The sequence below is a fragment of the Lithobates pipiens genome, unplaced genomic scaffold (genome assembly GCF_037356315.1).
Source record: "Lithobates pipiens isolate NorthernLeopardFrog02 unplaced genomic scaffold, aLitPip1_a1.2 Scaffold_13, whole genome shotgun sequence".
Taxonomy (NCBI): Eukaryota; Metazoa; Chordata; class Amphibia; order Anura; family Ranidae; genus Lithobates; species Lithobates pipiens.
Window position 1 is genome coordinate 484,204,820 of NW_027507718.1, and position 19,752 is coordinate 484,224,571.

The window sequence follows — 19,752 nt, forward strand, 5'->3', positions numbered from 1 at the left end:
AAGCGATTCTAGAAGCCGGGTTCCTGGCATTAGTCTAAAGTAGACACTACTGAAGGAGATCACCCCTGATCTTTTATACAGTGGGATTCAACAGTCAAACCTGTTAAACTCCTTGTCCGTAAAAGTAGAATGAAATACCGAACCTTGTGCAAGAAGGTCTGGCTATAATGGCAAAGTCCAAAGGACTTCTACTGCACTCTTTATGATCTCAATAAATTAAGATCTTCTGGAACCCGGCCAGGGCCACCAGAATCACCTCCTTCTGTTCCTGTTTAATCCTGCTGAGGAGCAGCAGAAGTAGCAGAGCTGGAGGGAATGCATAGATCAGTGATAACTGATCCTCCCCTGGGAAGACTAATGCGTCTGTTCCGCCTGCTAGCGGACCCTTTGTTTGACATAAATTTATCGACCTCCTTAACCGCTTAAGGACTGCCTCCTGCACATTTACATCGGCAGAATGGCACGGGTGCGATCGGGTCACAGAGCTTAAGAACGAGGAGAGGTATGTGTAAACAAACCTCTCCCCGTGCTTCCTAGTGTGGCTGTCACTGATCATCTTTCCCTATAACAGGGAACAGACGATCAATCAGTGACATCACATCCCCAACCCCGGACCCTCAGATCAAAAGCTGGCTGGGCCATCCGGGCTCTTGAAACTCTAGACGTAACCAAGAAAAGAAAATGCCTCTGCTCTTAACATTGTTCCTGCCAGACGTTGAGAATCGCAGGACCCTTCCCCTCACCCCAACAAGTGGGGGTGCTCCTTCATGAGAAGGCCTTACCATTCTGCTTTATGGGCTTTGCCCCCAAGATCCTGGTGCTGCCCCTGGGAACTAAGGCATAGGAGAGGCTGCACTATTAAAAGGAGAACTGTCTGAACCTCCTTTTATTGGTAAAGAGAGCTTTACCCCTTTTGGATGTACTTATCGATTCTAAATAGTCTTACCCAAGAAAGGGACACAGACTGGCTAAGGGTTTTCACCTGGTGCTTCGGCTGATTAATATTTCAGCCACGGACCTCTGCATTAGTCCAAGTATAAGCCATAGGGCTTAAACGACTGAGTCCTTCGTAGCATCTGTGACACAGTGCATCAAATACACCAGCCCCTTGCCGAGCCTGCTGATCAGGCAGAACTTTCAGGTATCTCACACCTGTTCCTTAACCCCTTGGAGTCCATATTCCAATGCATTGGCGTGACTCAAAATGTGCTCCACCAAAATAGTGGAGCAGACGTTAAAGGGTTAATGGACTGAGCTACTCCAGTTGCAGCCAGAACTGCAAAAGATATCTTGTCTTTAAAAGGAAAATCCAACCTTAACTTGCTGGATCCTTTAACATCAGTGCATTATCCACTGGACATGCGAGACTCTGCTCACTGAGGCGATTGCAGCATTAATAGCTGAAAGCCCCCATTTCCTTCATAGAAATGTTCCCATTCAGAATACATAGTTATGCATGAATAGGAAAAACATATCCAGGTGGGGGAGGCTCAAATGAATCCTATTAGGAGGTAGATACCTCAAGAGTCTGTGCTACAGGCAACAAAAGGGTTAAGTAAGGGAGTAGACAAACGCCTGACTTGTGCGGCTACTCCCTCCCCGTTAGGATCCTCCTAAGAGGAAAAATAAGTATCTTCCAATATTTGGGAAGATCTACCTGATCCCCAGCACCTCAATAAAAGGGCCCATAGGACTAGATGGGAATCTGCTATGTTTAGTCCTACTATGGAGAGACATAGCAATAATCTTTTAAATGGTAAGAAAAAATAGGATTTTTATAACAGCTTACCTGTAAAATCCTTTTCTTTTGGAGGTACATTACGGGACACAGTGACTCAGTAATTACTGATGGGTTACAGGGTATCACTAGGTGATTGGACACTTGCACACCCTAGACAGGAAGTTCAATCCCCCATATAACCCCTACTGGAGATACCTCAGTTTTGTAGCAAAGCAATATAAGTGTATTAGAAGAGGGGAGGGACCTCTGTGTCCCATGATGTACCTCAAAAGAAAAAGGATTTTTACAGGTAAGCTGTTATAAAAATCCTATTTTCTTTCTCGTACATCATGGAACACAGAGACTCAGTAATTACTGATGGGATGTCCCAGAGCAATGATATCGGAGGGGAGGGGGAAAAAAAAAAAAAAAAAAAAAATCACACAACATAGGGTGTAATCAAACCTGAGGACCCTGTACCGCTGCCTGCAGCACACTACACCCAAAAGCGATATCCTCATGCCTTCTCACAGCCACCTGATAAAATTTGGTGAATGTATGGGCTGATGACCAGGTTGCGGCCTTGCAGATTTGAGCCATGGAGGCCTGGTGATGAACCGCCCACGAAGCACTAATAGCCCTAATGGAGTGCTCCTTGATTTGAAAAGGCGGAATCTTTTGCTTCAAACCATAAGCTTGAACAATTACTTGTCGAATCCATTTAGCAATGGTAGATTTCAAACGTTGCCTGTCCTCTCTTAGGACCCTCTGGCAATACGAACAAAACATCCTTCGATTTTCAAAACGTCGCTTCCAGATTGGATGTAGTGAGAGCAGTCAAAGCCTAAGAATGTAGTGACTTCACTTCCATAGAGCAGGGATTTGGAAAAAAGGAAGGCAGAACAATATCTTGGTTTAGATGAAAACCTGAGATCACCTTCAGTAGAAAACTAGGATGAGGGCGTAACACCACTCTATCCTTGTGCATGATCAGATACGGTTCTTTACAAGAGAGGGCCGCTAATTCTGATACTCTTCTGGCAAAAGAAATGGCCACCAGAAAAATGAATTTCCTTGTCAACAGAACTAAGGGAATTTGATGCATCGGTTCAAAAGGCTGCATCGGTAAAGCTGACAGAACCAAATTCAAATCCCAGGGGTTCAGAGGCGCCCTAACTGGAGGATTAAGGAGAGTTACCCCTTGTATAAAGCTTTAAACCAAAGAATACGAAGCAAGTGGATGTTGAAACAGAACCGATAAGGCCGAGACTTGGCCCTTGATGGTACTCAAGGCCAGTTTCATCTCTAACCCATTTTGCAGAAATTCGAGGATTCTGCTTATGACATATTTTCTGGGGTGCCAACCCCTGGATTCACACCAGGAGACATATGCTTTCCAGACTCTGTGATAAATCATTCTGGAAGCTGGCTTTTTGCATTAATCAAGGTAGATATCACAGGGCCCGAAAGCCCACGATTCTTCAGAACGTGGGTTTCAATAGCCAAACCGTTAAAAATTTAGTAAAAATTTGTAAGGTAGGATGGAATGCTGGTCCCTGGGATAGCAGGACTGGATGGGGCGGTAGGGTCCAAGGAGAGCCTACCGCCATCTTCACTATTTCTGCATACCAAGCTCTTCTGGTCCATGCTGGAGCCACCAGAAGCACCGACTTCTTTTCCTGCCTGATCCTGCAAAGAAGTCTTGGCAGTAGCAGAATAGGAGGGAATGCATAAAATCAGAGAGAACTGATGCCACGGAGTTACCAACACATCTGTCCCGCATGCAAAAGGATCCCTCGTTCTTGACACAAAGTTGTTGAATCTGGACGCAAAGAGATCTACATCCGGAACACCCCCATCTCTGGCATATGGCCAAGAAGACAGGGTGAAGAGACCATTCCCCTGGGACTAACTGCTGGTGGTTCAAGTAGTCCGCCTACCAGTTCTCTACCCCCGGAATGAAGACTGCCAATATGCAAGGCACATGTCATTCTGCCCAGATTAAGAGATTAAGATCTGGTTTACTTCTCTCTGAGCTGCACGACTCTTGGTGCCCCCTTGGTGATTGATATAAGCCACTGCTGTTGCATTGTTGGACTGGATCCTGACAGGGCAACCCTGCAACCTGAGTGTCCAGGCTTTTAGGGTTAGATATGCCGCACGGATCTCCAGAATGTTGATGGGTAAGGCCCTCTCGGTCTTGGACCATCTCCCTTGGACAGTCGACTGTTCCAGGACTCCCCCCCAACCCGAAAGACTGGCATCTGTTACCACTGTCCAGGTAACTGGTAAAAAGGATTTACCTTTCCGCAGATTTTCGGGTATCAACCACCAGCTGAGGCTCCAATGTGTTGTAGGAGACAGATGCATCAGAAAATCTAACGCCTGAACCCTCTTGTTCCAGGCTGATGGATACTGTTTTGCAGAAGCCTTGAATGAAACTGAGTGTAGGGAACTGCGTCGAATGAAGCCATCGTCTTCCCCAACAACCTCATACAAAGACGAATAGAAGGACCCTTCTTTGCCCTGACTACCTGAATCAGTTCTCTTATAGTACTGATCTTTGCTTGGGGTAGGAATACCCTCTGCTGGGCTGTATCTATGACCAGACAAAAATACTCTAGTCTTCTTACTGGTTTTAAAGAAGACTTCTCTAAGTTGAGGACCCAACCTAGGCATTCCAGGTAGTTGATTGTGGTGACCAAATTTTGGTCCAAGCGGGCTATCAAGAGCAAGTCGTCTAGGTATGCCATTACTGTTATACCTTGGACCCTTAATCTGGCCAGAGGGCCAAGATCTTTGTAAACACCCGAGGTGCAGTAGCTAGCCCGAAAGGCAGAGCTACAAACTGAAAGTGGCATTTTTCTACATCGAAACGCAGGAATTTTTGATGAGCAGTGAAAATAGGTACATGCAGGTACGCATCCTTGATGTCTATTGATGCCAAAAGTTCTCCTCCGATAGGATCGACTCCATCCGAAATTACCATATCTTTAGAAATCAGTTTAGATCTTTGAGATCTAGAATGGGTCTGACATCTCCAGTTGGCTTTGGTACCGTGAAAAGGTTTGAATAAAACCCCATTCCCTGCTCTTGCATGGGAACTACCATGATAACTTTTTGCGACAATAGTCGCTCCAACGCTAGAAGGAGAGATTTCTTTTTCTCTGGGTACATTTGATCTGAGGAAACGAGAAGGGAATTCTCGTAATTCTAGTTTGTAACCTAGAGTCATTGTGGAGACCACCCATTTGTCCCGAAATTCCTCCTGCCAGAGTCCTGAGTAGTCTTCCCCCCACTCGAGTGAGTGAGGGTGCCCCTTCATAAGGAGGTCTTAGCATTTTGTCTTGAAGACCTTCTCCCCCAGGACTTCTTTTGTCCCTGGGGTTGACTCTGAGATTTAACCTTTGAGCCCGACGGAGGAGGCTGTCATGACTGCCTGGAGACTGATGACCCTGGCACTGGAGAAAGCGCCCATTTAAAAGGAGGGACATTTACTCCTTTTCTTGACTGGTAAAAGGTTGCTTTTCCCACTAGTTATCCTTTGTATACAATTGTCCAAATCCTCTCCAAACAGTTTTGCACCACGAAAGGGAAATCCCGCCAGGAGTTTCTTACATGGTGATTCAGCTGACCAATTTTTCAGCCATAAGATTCTACGCATGTGTACCAATTCAAGCGTAAGGCGAGAGGTCTGAAGGATAGAATCTCTGATAGCATCAACAGCAAAACACAAAGCCGCTGGCAGGTAAGCTAACCCCCGGGCTTGCTGTTCAGGTAAAGCTTTAAGCACCTGTTTAACATGGTCTCTCAAATATTGACAGACTCCAATTGCTGCCACTGCAGGTTGAGCTACTGAACCTGCCAAGGAGAAAACTTTTTTTTTTTTAATAGGAATTGCATTTTCTTATCAGTTGGATCCCTAAGCATCTGAGCGTTGTCAACAGGGCAAGTCAGGCTTTTGTTTACGGAGGAAATGGCGGCGTCAACTGCCAGTATACCCCACATCTTAGTACATTTTTCCTCCATTAGGATAAAGTGTAGAAAACTTTTTAGGAGGAAAAATAATATTTATGTGGGTGATCCCACTCAGAATAGATAAGCTTTTCCAGTAAGCCATGAACAGGAAAGGTATGTGCAGTTTGAGGAGGTTTCGGTGAACCCAGAGAAGAAGTGGGTTCTTTAACTGACTCAGGTACGGGTAACTTAAATGTGGAAAGGACCAATCCAGCAAGAATTTGCACCAACATGTTCTCATCCCGAGAAGCTGAAGAGGGCCCTTCTCCACTAGATTCTTCAGAAGTGGAATCATCAGTCTTCTCCCAATCCTCTGAGGGGAATTCTGCTCCTTTATGCCAGAGTTACTCACTCTAAGGGTCCTGAGTGACAGAGAGACGCCTAGTGCGTTTTCTTCCACTGAGTGAAGATGCGATTAAGGCAACTAATCTTTCCTCTGAACCATTTATGATTGAGGAAAAAAACCTCCCGTGTAATGTATACAGCGGCTGAAGTGACAGAAGCAGCTGCAGCCCCTGATGCCGACGGCTCTCCCTGGCCAGCCTCCCCAGGTCCTGCGGGGGGGGGCTGCAGAGGGGGGTCCTCAGAGCCTGAAGAGGACCCCTTTGAGCCCCTATTCTTTGGGGTACTTGTACCTCTTCTGCCCATAGTGCAAAGCAACAAAAGATAGAGGTACCACAGAAAAATGCACTGACTGCTGAGCACTGTGGTTCAGCAACTGCCGCTGCTACCAAGACTCAGTCTGGTGCCTAAGTAAATGCTGCCTGGGAATGCCTGTGTCCTCCACACTCACATGCGCCTGTCAACTCTGTGTCCCTCCATAGGCTGAGTGCATCTGAAAAAAAGAGTGCACTTTAAAGCCTGTGTAGCCTAGTGCTCCCCCCCCCCTCCTCCGACCACTTCCGCCCCCCTGCTAGTTTTTTTTTTTTTTTTAAAACAAGCGTTTCCTGTGCTAGCAGAGGCTCTAACCCTGTTGACAAGCATGGAGGGAAGGCAAGGGCCGGTGGACGTGAAGCCACTGTAATGGCGGCGGTGAATGGCGCTGGACGGCGGCAGGTGGGGTGGTGTGGTATGTTACCACTCTCTGCCCAGGCCTGTCTCAGTCCCCTAATACATGGAGGGAGAATCTCAAAAGGAAAAAAAAACCCTTACCCTCATCCTTCCTGGAGTATGGCTGGAGGAGCATAGAGCGTGGACACCAAGCAGACAGATCAGGCATGAAAGGTATGTGCTCTTGGCAGCCCCCGTTGGTGACTATAGGCCTAGCATACATTTACTTAAAAGGAGAAAACCTACTAGAATTAGAAAAATTCTTGAGGAGTCTCCCTTACCTTATCCAGCTGCAGGGTTTGAATAACAGACCCAATCTTCATCCTTCATGGTGGGCTCCGTTAGGAAAAAAAACCTTCAGAGACTGGCGCCCCCTTGAATAGGGGGATCCGCAGTTCTGGGCCGGTAAAGCACCCTGCTAGTATTATGGCTGAAAAAAAAAAAAAAAATACTGGGTCCCAGGGTCCAGCTCTCTAAAAAAGTGAAGAAACTAGGTTTTACCTGTAACACTTCTGACGCGAGGCCCGGGTACCATCCAATTCGGGCTGGAAGAGACACTTTGAATGGATCCGGTTGCATAGCTGGCCCCAGTAAGGATATTCCAGCAGAGCTCAGCACAGCACATCTTTACTTGGGACCAACACCTAAGCCACTGGCAAAAAAACTGGTGTATCTCCAGTAGGGGGAGGGGTTATATGAGAGATTGAACTTCCTATCTGGGGTGTGCCAGTGTCCAATCACCTAGTGATACCCTATAACCCATCAGTAATTACTGAGTCTCTGTGTCCTGTGATGTACGAGAAAGAAAACCTGTTTCTATGAAATACACAGGGACAGACGTGTTCTAGCCTTGACGGCTCAACTGACTAGCCGTATTTTTCTCTTTACCTCTCAGGGGAGGAAGACAGACATTCTTTTGGAAGGGTTTTTAGTTTATTGTACACCATTAACCCCTTAGAGGAGTTCCTGGTCCCTTTGTCACTCATAACTTACAGTACAAAGCAGAGGCACTACCAGCAAAATAATGTTTCACTTGCTAGGCTATAGTACAATACAATAACTGCTATTAGTTCTAGCTATACAGTACAGTGTTGTCAACAAAAGGGAAATGCCTGTGTCACCAAACCTGACCAGCAACCACTCTGCTCTGTCCCTCCACCGCCAGACTGCAGCTCTGCCTGTGTAGCTCAAATTACTTCCTCCACGTGTGGCCGGCATCTGACACCATTTAGCCATGTGCCTGCGAGAAAATGCCCCCCCCCCCCTCCTCTTTCAACGGTGAAGTCTGAGCGCCGGCATCCTGGCGGCCGGCGGGTAAAACGGCCACAATTTGCCCCAAAAATTCCCCCCCCCTTTTTTTTTTTTTTTAAGAAAAAAATAAGAAAAAATAAAAGAAGGAGAGAGAGGCAGCTGGCTGGCATTCAAGGAATCAAAAACCACCAATCTGGGAGCACAGGAAGTAACAATACATGGAAGGAGAGATTCCTTGCAGACAATCTCCCCTACCCTTTCCTGCAGGGTTTTATCAGGGATAAAAAAAACTAATCTTCGTCCTTCACGGTAGGCTCAGAGACCTTGAAAGGAAATCTTCAGGAACAGGGGTACACTCAGGTAATCCCACAATCCTGGACCTGCGAGAAGACCCTGCCAGTAAACGTTTATTAACCTCACTACCAAAAAAGTACTGGATCCCAGGGCACAGCTTTAAAAGCATTCGCAAGCAAAACCTTGCGTCTTTGGATGACGAGGCCCGGGTACCGTTCATTTAGTCCGTTACGGAGACATCAGAGCGGATCTGGTCAGGATGGCTGGCTCTCATCAAGGATTACTGCCCGTGGAGCTCAGTACAACACATCCTTAATCGTGCCTAACACCCTAGACACTGGCGAAAAAACTGAGGACTCCCAGTAATGGGAGGGGTTATATGGGGGAAGTTCACTCCTTAAGGGGCGTGCCAGTGTCCAGCATCTAATACGCCGATATAACCCACATAGTTATTACTAGAGGTCTACCGATATATCGGCCGATATTTGGCGTTTTTTAATTAATCGTAATCGGCCGATTGTGCTGTTAAAAAAGGCCGATGATACCTTCAGCGCGACTTGCAAATGACTTCAGTAATAGAAGTCAATGCAAGTTGCCTGAAGACATCAGTGAAGCGACTTTCCTCCTCTCTGGGCAGTCTGCCAAGAAAAGAGATACAATGTTTACACTTTTGAATGAATTCAACTCAGTGTGTAGAGTTCTCAGCATTTAAAGACAATCTTTTCTGACACTTGATGCTTACAAATAAAAATCCTGTATTTTCTGCTAGAAAATCACTTCGAACCCCCAAAACATATATATTTTTTTAGCAGAGTTCCTAGGGAAAAAATACACCAATGATTTAAAAAAAAAAAAAAAATTTTTTTTTAAATCTAAATTATACATACAAGTGAACTGACTGGATGTTTGTTTTGTTTAATAAATGTTTAAATGTAAGAAATTTTCTGTATTACTTAAGGCTGCTTTCACACTGGAGCGGGCAGGCATTGACGGTAAAATGCTGCCAGTTTTAGCAGAGCTTTACCGTCATTTTAGCGGCGCTATTCGGCTGCTAGCAGGGCACTTATAATCCAGCTAGCGGCCGAGGAAGGGGTTAAAGGTGCCCGTGAAGCGCTGCTGCCAAATCGCATTGCAGGCGCTTCGGCAGCGGTGCCCATTCATTTCAATGGGCAGGAGTGGTGGAGGAGCGGTATACACCACTCCAAAGATGCTGATTGCAGGACTTTTTTTTTTTTTTTTTTTAAAGTCCTGCCAGCGCATCGCCTCAGTGTGAAAGCACTCAGGCTTCCACAGACTGCAGGGGAGCCATTTTGCAGGCACTTTACAGGTGCTATTTTTAGCCCAAAAGCGCATGAAAAATGCTCCAGTGTGAAAGGTGTCTAACTGTTAGATTTTATGAGATGAAGGGAAAAAAGAAATAAATAATAATAAAAAAAAAAAAAAAAAAAAAAAAAAATCGGCATCATATATCGGCCATCAGCCGCAGCAATTTCTAAATTATCGGCATCGGCCAGAGAAAAACCCATATTGGTCGACCTATAGTTATTACTATGGCTCTGTGTCCCCTGATGTAAGAAAAGAAAATATCCATCTTCTGCAGAAATTAGCTTGGCAGCAAAACTAGACCGTGTGGTTTTATGATTAATGAAAAAAACTCTTATTTTGAATGATAACCACAACATTGTGGCTGGGAAACTTGTCATTTTAAAATGTATTGCCCTGCCCATGTGAGATGTTCCTTTCAGTTATAAGCTGAGCAGTTTTGTCAAGTGAAAAAGACACCTAAAATACTCCGTTTTAAAATGGTATTCATTTCTTCCCCAGTCACCTGTCAAAAAATAAATAAATAAAAACCCCGAACAGCAATAATCCACATCTTATCAGCAACCAGATGTTTGATTGCCTTAAAATGGAAAAAGATTTTCTAACCATCAAAAGAATCCCTCTATTATCGCATTCACGATGTTTGTAACATGGAATACCCAACAGCAAGACTGAATATCTCCACTGATAAATGTAATAAAATCTGCGTCCTTGGTATATCTTGGACAGAACTTGATGTGGACATATAACTTTTGCTCTGAATGCTTACAAATAGGAAGTAAACCCTGGTGGGTTTTACGTCCTCTTTATTTCCCTGCAAAGATAAAGCATAATGGACTACTATGCATCACATAGTAGCCCATTATGTGTCACTTACCTGAAACTGAAGCCTGCGATGTCACCACTGTCCCCACTAGCAGGGAGCATCCATCTTCCTTCCGGGGCCGCAAACTCCGGCTCTGTGACTGGCCGGGGTCACGCAACGTCACTCCCGCACATGCGCGTGGGAGCTGCCAGTCATGGCATGACCCCTATTAGCAACGGCACGATGTGCCCTTTCTAAAGTGCGCATGTGCCATAGTCATCAGCACTCGGGTCTTTCCTAAATATCTCCTAAACCATGGAGGTTTAGGAGATATATCCAGCGCCTACAGGTAAGCCTTAATATATAGGCTTACCTGTAGGTAAAAGTGGTTGTACAGGTTGGAGAATCTCCATTGCAATCGGGTTCATCTGGCAGGGAGGTAGATAGGACTCTCCCTTATCCTGGGCTTTCAAACTCTCTACTTTACCTTCTTCTACTTTCTATATTTCTCTCTTGCATTTTTTATACCTTTCATTTCTCATTCAACTACAGCCAGGTGGTTTCAATTTTAGTGGTATCTATTACAAGTAGCGCTTCTGAAAACATTTAATAAATATAATGCCCCGTACACACGATTGGAAAATCTTGCCAGCAAAAGTCCGATGTGAGCTTCTGGTCGGAAATTCCGACCGTGTGTAAAAATAAATGAGAGCAGGTTCTCCATTTTTCCCCGACGTGAAAAGTTACGATCGGAAATTCCGATAGTCTGTAGCAATTCCGTCGTGCAAAATTCCTACGCATGCTCGGAAACCATTTGACGCATGCTCGGAAGCATTGAACTTTATTTTAATCGGCTCATCGCAGTGTTGTACTTCACTATCTTCTTGACGAACGAAAGTTCAGAGAACTTGTGTGACCGTGTGTATGCAAGCCAAGCTCGAGTGGAATTCCGTCTGAAAAACCATCCAAGATTTTTTCCGACAAATTCCGCTCGTGTGCATGGGGCATAAAAGTATAGATTTACTATTAAAAGATCAAATTAAAAAACTTACAACTGGCTCTTTTGATTTTTTTTTTTTCCCAAAGAAGGATGTTGGGTGGGAGGGGGCCACCTACAGAGTGGATTTTGGCTTGTTCATCCAAAAATTTGCAGTGTGTTTAGCAGGGGTGTCCAACCATTTGAACTTCCCAGGCCACATTGAAAGAAGAAGAATGATCTTGGGCTACACATAGAATACACTAACAATAGGGATAGCTGATGAGCAGAAAAGGTTGGGCAGATTACAAGTTAATGATCAAGGATATAGAGAATGTACCCGAGAAAAACTTTTTTGTAATATTTTTTATTACAAAAGTAAGAGGGCAACAAAACTAGTGCAATATTTGACACCGTTTTTGAAAAACGAATGCAGCAATATCTGGTTCGATGGATGTAGCAATTCTCAATGAATTCTCAGGGTGCTCAGATATTTTGGTTTTAGTTTTCCCTTTTGTGTTTCATCCTTAAAAATAATTGCTCACAAACATAAGTGCAGGCAAAAAATGATGATATGAATAAGGTCCGATTGTGAAGAGTGGGATATTTTTCTTTGGGAAGATAAGGTTTAAAGTGTTACTAAACCCAGAATCTGCATTCACTGTATCTTGTCTCCCACGGTACATGGAAAAGCAATTATTTGAGTAAATATGAACTGATAAAATACCTTCTCTCATCAGCAGTATATAGCAGTCTTGTGACTTGTACCAGTTCTTAGTAAAGCTTGTAGGGGGAGCTTCCATTCTCCCCTGATCCTCTGTCTGAACAGTGCTGATTAGCCCTGTGCTGATCACATGCACTCTCCCAAGAAAAAAAAAAAAAAAAAAAAAAAAAACACTCCCTAGTAAGGATGAACTCAGGTTAGAGCTGCACAATTGATTGTCAAGAATCGTTAATCGCAAGCTTGACACAAGTATTTCCCAATTCTTTCTATGCAGAGAATTCTCTCTGCTCTGCTGAAGCTGACAGCCTTCAAAAGGAGAGAAAAAAAAAGCCTGGGCAGTCTGCCAAGAATCACAACATTCTTTAGCAGTGAAACTTAAAGTATAAACAGTGTAACAATTTGTCCTTTAGATCAAAAGGAATACATTTTGGTGTGCAAGTGGTTAAACTTCCCTCATTTAAAGTGGAGGGCCACCCTAAAATAAAAAAATTGCATTAATATTCTTAAAAAAAACTTTTTTTTTTAACTAATTAAAACTAAATAAGCTTACCAGAAACCCCTGTTGCCAGGGAGTCTTCCTAATCTGCCTCTTATTCCACGGCGCTTCCTCCTCTACGGCGAGCAGCCCTGCTGCCTTCTGGGACAGGTGTGTGTCCCAGAAAACAACGGGGCCATTCACAAAGCGTGGAGTGACTTCGTGTATGCGCAGTAGGAAACGGGCAGTGAAGCAGCAAGGCAGTGCCCCATCACAAAAAATGGCCTGGTCGTTAAGGGGGTAAGTCATTATATACAATGCGGAGGATTAACCCCTTAGGTTCCACAGTGAGTATAATAAGCATGCTTCCCTGCATACACACACCGATTTTACTTTTGTGGTTTTAGTAACACTTTAAATTCCAGTAAAGAGACCATGTCAAATTTTAATTCGGCTGCATGTGTTTGCCAAGTGTAAAGGCATTTTTACAAACATCCCCCCCCAAAAAAATGATCAACTTAAGTAACTTTATGATTTTGTGTTGGGCCACATTCACAGCAGTCTTGGGCCGCAGGTTGGGCACCCTTGGTGTATAGGCTATAGATTTGCTGAAGTGGAAAAGAGCATATTGAGAGGCAGAGTGACAGAAAGATAAATTCATCAGTCTATAGCTTCTCCTTTCATTGTTCAATCACAGAGTCTGGGTGTCCGTTTTTATTGCCATCTGTGTCCCTCTGAAGATTTACAATCTCCAGTGATCCTGATGGCCATCGTCTCTCATACAGAAAGTGTTGAGAAATCCAACATAAGAGTTGTCACAGGAATAGGGGGGATGGGTAGACTTATCCTGGAGACAACTTTCTAAGGGTGGTCATCCACACATAGATTTCTAACAGATTCATGCCACACAGAGCTGATGGACGAATTTCCCCTGCTGGCTAATGTATTCCGACAGCCTAAACCCGCAGCTGTGAGAACTGCCAAACAGTGACTGCATTCAACTGAACACAGTCACTGTTTGGCCAACAATCGCAGGGTGGACTTTTGCTGAACCAGGTGCTGCCAACAGGGACAATGCTTGGAAGAGATGTCCATTTATTTCCTATTGTGTTTTTGGGGGAAGAAAGTGAAGGAAAATCTCTCCGATAGAGCAAACACAAGAAAAAGAAAACTGAATAAAAACTGACGGGGGTCTTAAAGCATTTCAAAAGGCTCAAGGTTTGTTATCTTCATGCATTTTATTCTATAAAAACCTTTGTGCAACAGCCCCCCTAATGCTTACCTGAGCTCCATCGCGATCCAGCAATGTGCACGAGAGCCTCGGCTCTCCAGGGACTCTTATTCCTCATTGGCTGAAGCAGCAGCAAGAGCGATTGGCTCCCGCTGCTGTCAATCTCAGCCAGCAAGCCAATGAAGAGAGAAAAGGGGCGGGGCCTTCTGTGTAAATGCCCATGCAGAGCAGGGGCTTGGGAGAGAGCCTGCTTCAGTGGCCCCACAGCAAGCTGCTGGCTCTGGTGCCTCAGCAGGAGGGAGGGGCCAGAAGCAACAGTGGGAGACCCGAGAAGAGGAGAATCCGGGCTGCTCTGTGCAAAACCACTACACCAAGCAGGCGAGTATGACGCGTTTGTTATTAAAAAACAAAAAACACCAAAAAACAAACAAACACAAACCTTTAATATCTCTAAAAAAATAAAAAATTAAAAAAAGAACAAAAAAAAGGTCTAATTATATGGTTTCACGTTTTTGGTTGAAAACAGGTTCTAAATAAAATTTTCTAAATAAATGCTTAGTTGCTGAGATTAGTTATTCTGGTTCAAATTGTTGCAACTAATATCCACTACTTGATACACAGATTTTTGCCGGCCATACACGGTTTGAATTTGAAAATAATTTTCTTTCGAAAATTGTATAATTTTTGTACCAATTTCGCACCATTAGTGGGCTGCAGCAACAGACAATTTTCGTGCGGAAATCAAATTTGAGGAATCGGACATGTTGGAAATTTTTTGAAAAACAAACGATTTTCTAATTAATGATGGGAGAATCGTGCGAGAAATGTAATAAGAAAAGAAAAATTTATGGAGAGAAGAAGATTCCCGGCCACGAAAATTCTTTTCTCTAGCAACATGAGGTGAAATTGAAGGCTTGGTCGGCCGAATTTTGAAAATCAATGGTGGCACCATCGGATCACAAAAAATAAAAAATTTATATTATATATATATATATATATATATATATATATATATATATATATATATATATATATATATATATATATATATATTTCTGATTTTGAAATTCGACCATGTATGGCCTACATTAGAGAAACCCACAAATCACACTTTTACATGAAGAAAAAAATAAATAAATAAAATCAATCAATCATTCACCTTCGCAAAAAGCAGCATAAAATATCTTTGTGGCAAAACAAATAAATTTATTTTCCTAAAACAAAAAAAGAACTATCCCCTTCCTCAAAACTAGAATATATATATGGCTTCATGATTAATGAGAAACTCTCTAGCTTTGAAAGATAACCGCCAACTCTTGGCTAGGAAACGTCTGTATTGTCCCTGTCCATATGCAATGTTCTTTTCAGTTATAAACAGAGCTAAGCAGTTGCTTTGTGAATTAATTAGAGCACCTACAAAAAAGCCCCATTTTAAAATCGGTATCCATTCCTGCCCCCCCCCCCCCCCCCTCCTTGATTATATGCAATAGAAGGATGTCAGGCGGGAGGGGCCCAACAGGTCCACCCAGAGCAAATTTCATCTTGTTCACCAAAAAACAGTCCGTTGCTTCACCTTTCACTGTCCAATCACAGTGTGGAGGGTGGGACAGGATCTGTATTTCTTAAAGTGGTAGTAAACTTATTTTTTTAATCCTGCAAGGCAATGCATCGCATACTAGCACATTATGCGAAACTTGCCTTTAGAACAAAGCCCTCCAGTGGCGCGCTGTCACTGCTGAGGGCGCTTCCATCTTCACCCGGTCTTCCTTCCGAGTCTGTGTGAGTGGCCAGAGCTGCAATGACATCACTCCCATGCTTGCACGTGGGAGCCGCCATTTACGGAACAGGACTCTGAAGGAATGGCATGGTATGCCGTTCCTTCAAAGCGCATGCGCCAATGAAGTCACTAGCTGCATCAAAAGTAAATATCTCCTAAACAGTGGTGCACATTTAGGAGATATTTATTGTACCTAAAAAAGGTAGACCTTATTATAGGATTACCTATAGGTAAAAGCCATGCATGGGAGTTTACTCCCACTTTACCTGAAGCAGAGAAAATTCAGGTCTCCTGTGCTGTATAACTCTCAGGACTGGATGGACAAAAATAAAAAAAAGTTCTTTGTGAGTCTTAGACCCCTTTCACACTAGGGCGGGGTTGGCGGTAAAGCGGCGTTATTTTTAGCACCACTTTAAACGTAGTTTTAGCAGTGCTATTCTGCCACTAGTTTTTTAACCCCCGCTAGCGGCCAAGAAAGGGTTCAAAACAACCGCAAAGCGCTACTACAGCAGCACTATGCTGGCGGTATAGCCGCTCTGCCCCCTTGATTTCACCGCTCCAAAGATGCGGCTAGCAGGACTTTTTTTAGTGTCCTGCCAGCGCACCGCTCCAGAGGGCTTTCACATTGGAGAGACAGCAGCAGCTCTTTCAGGGTGCTTTACAGGCGCTATTTTTTCCGCTGTAGGTCCTGCAAAGCGTCCCAGTGTGAAAGGGGTCTTACAGAGGTGATAGATCAAAGCCAAAGCGGGAGCATTTTATTGTCAACGCCATGATGAAAATAAATATACATGGATAGATAATTATTTTCTAAACATATTTCTTTCCCCTCCCCCTACATCTGTAAAATTAGGCGATTACCTTGGTTCTGTCTTAACTGGTCTAGTGTTATGCTGGCCACACAGAGGGCAGGTAACAGGGAAGATCTCAATTTGCACAACAACCAAATGGATCAAGGCGAATTACAGAACCAAAACACTTTTAGAAAACACATAAAGCCATCTATGTATAAAATGTTTTCATGCAACTTTCACAATTTTGCTTTCGACTTCCCTTTTGAAAAAATTGGGAACATAGGGAGAGCATTATGTGAAAACATTTATAAATAGATCCAAAGTGTTGATGTTAGGTCAGCATAATTGCGTCATGTGTGATTAAGGCCCCTTTCAGACAGAGCGGAATCAGTCAAACGATCCCATCTGCTGAGCGGGGGAATCACAGGTCTATGCAGAGTGGACACAGACACAGCCCGCTGTTCTCTATGGAGCAGTCGAATCTAAAAACAGACTGCTTGCCCGTTTCCATCGGACTGTCATCCGATCGATGGATGGGGAACGGATCCCCATCGGTCTGTTTTTAGTGGACTGGATCGGATGCTGGCGGGTGTCAGCGGACACATTTCCGCTGACATATGCTGCTCCACAGAGAATAATAGGTGGTCCAATCGGTCCGCTGGTATGAAAGTGGGCTTTAACTACAATTCACCATCTATCACTGTCAGAACACCATCCTTTGGAGAGAAAAAAAAAAAAAAAAAAGGCGGTTACAGAAAAGCTATTAACCAATTACAGCCTTCACATCGGTTTGATTTCAGAGATAATATAAAATTCTTCACATTTCTGTTTCCTCCCCACTTAAAACACTTGTACAATACAATAGTGACTCACATTTCCATTCTCCTCATCTGGATTTGTCTGTCTCTCCGATGCAGGCTCTCTATCACCGTAGAAGCACAGAAGATCTAGAAGTTTATTTGTGGTCTCTAGAAATGGTGGTGTTCCTACAAACATAAAAGAATATCATTAGACTCGCATTCTATAACAACCAATCATCCTTGTGGGGTGCATTGGCAGAATCCAATTGGTTCTTTTGGACATCAAATTTTTTGGTTAAAGGATAAGTTCACCTTTTGGAACATATTACATGGTCCACCCATTTTTAGGGTGGAACATGTAACATGTTCCAGCTTCTGCCACCCCTACCCCTTTTTCCCCCCCTTCTCGATATGACAGCAGAGAGGGGTTGTTCTCCCTGGACCTGCTGTCACAATTTAAAAAAAAAAAAAAAACAGCACGGCTCCACCCACATGGCCGCGTCATTCATTTACAGTTTCCTGTGAATGAATGAACTACAACTACTGTCAGCCACCACGGCTGATGGCTTGTAGTTCTGAATAAACTACGAGGGTGCTGATGAGTGTTCTGGCAGTTCATTCACAAGCACTCCAGCTTTTAACAGAAAATCTGTATAAAGATAAGCTTCATGGCTTATCTGCAGAACTCTGAAATTGCATCCCTGATCCACTGATCATGGGTGCAATGCTTTCCAGGCTCCTGCAGGAAAAAAAAAAAAAAAAAACGCACATTTTTTCCTGCAAAAATATGTGCACTTATTTTTTCTTATAAGCCTTTAAAGCCAGGAGACGTACAGCCAAGAGAAAAATCCTGTGTACACTCTCCTGACCCTTCAATTTCTCTATAAAAATCAGGAGACACACCCTGTGTTTGCTCCCTGTCGGAGCTTAAACTATATTGAGGACATCATTACTACCCTCAAAGTGAGTCTTGAAAGCTCACCCCCTGATCCAATTATACTCTTCTATGCTCCCCCAAGCCTCTATTCCTCCATTAAACTCAGGAGATAGACCCTGTGTACTCTTCTGACAGTTATTAGCCACTTGACCTCTGGAAGGTTTAGCCCCTTAACCACTTAAAGTGGAGTTCCGCCCACTTGTACAACTTTATCTTAACCACTTAAGCCCCAGACCATTTTGCAGCTAAAGGACCAAGCCCCTTTTTGCGATTTGGCACTGCGTCGCTTTAACTGACAATTGCGCGGTCGTGTGATGTGACTCCCAAACAAAATTGGTGTCTTTTTTGGCGGTATTTGATCACCTCTGCAGTTTTTATTTTTTGCGCTATAAACAAAAATGAGCGACACACACATATTTTTTCTACATATTTTTGGTAAAAATCACAATAAAGCATTTATTGATTTGCGTAAAAGTTATAGCGTCTACAAAAATAGGGGATAGTTTTATGGCATTTTTATAAAAAAAAAAAAAAAAAAAAAAATTTCTAGTAATGGCAGCGATCAGTTCGTACATCGCTGGTTCATTAGCAGATGAAGACTAAAAATGAAATAAAAATTCAGCCTAGATATTAGTATGTTCATGGGCAAGCAAAAAAAGTACACATTTAACTGATTCACTTACCGGCCTGAAGAAGTTGATCATACAAGTCCACGGATGCTTTGATATTTCTGAGTTTAATGCGCTCAGTCAAGGCTTCCTCGCTGATTCCTTCAATCTGTGGCTGGACGTTCTCCGGCATCAGGAACTTGAAACAGAAATGCCACCAGTGAAAATCTGACAGTTGTACAGGTTTAGCACTAAAGACTGTCAAGCCTCCGCGCTTGCTCTATTAACTGGTTGCTGCCCACCCGTCAAATGACGGCGTCCCAGAATGGGCGCGTTCACGGCCATGTTGCTAGGACACGGTGCGACTACGATATGTGTAAAGGGCCGCGTCCAATCACAGCCGGTCACATGTAAACAAGGAGATGCCTGTAATTGGCTCTCCTCACCAGGGAACATCTAGGAATGTAATCAGGGCACTGATCATCAGTGCCCCGATTACAATAAAGAAATACAGTGTCACAATACAGCGCCCACCATTGCCAGCATACAGTGCCCACCATTGCCAGCATACAGTGCCCACCAGTGGCAGAAATCAGTGCTCATTAGCGATGCCAGTCAGTGCTGGCAATCAGTGCTGCCCATCACTGCTGTCCAATGCCCTTCAGTGTCGCCCAGTGCCACCCATCAATTCCCAGCAGTGCCCATCTGTACGGCCTATCAGTGCCCGCCATTGCCGCCTAACAGTGCCCATCAGTGCAGCATATCAGTGCCTCCTCATCAGTGCCCATAAGTGCCGCCTCATCAATGCCCACCAGTTCAGCCTATCAGCACACATCAGTGAAGGAGAAAAATTACTTAGTTACAAAATTTACTGGCAGAAATAAAAAGTAAAAATTTTTTTCAAAATTTTTGTAAAAAGTAAAAAAAATAAAAAACCCAGCAGTGATTAAATACCACCAAAAGTAAGCTCTAT

The 19,752-nt window shown here is 43.8% G+C and overlaps 1 protein-coding gene across 1 annotated transcript in view; it reads right to left on the reverse strand.

The window, feature by feature from the left end:
- The window catches only part of PTCD3 (pentatricopeptide repeat domain 3), a 141,918-nt gene that overhangs the window by 100,036 nt on the left and 22,130 nt on the right, over window positions 1–19,752 (reverse strand). The window contains exons 7-8 of the mRNA XM_077477980.1: window positions 18,855–18,978; window positions 17,308–17,420 (exon numbers count right to left, since the gene is read on the reverse strand). Of these exons, the coding sequence (XP_077334106.1) occupies window positions 17,308–17,420; window positions 18,855–18,978 (237 nt within the window). The remainder of the gene's footprint in view (window positions 1–17,307; window positions 17,421–18,854; window positions 18,979–19,752) is intronic.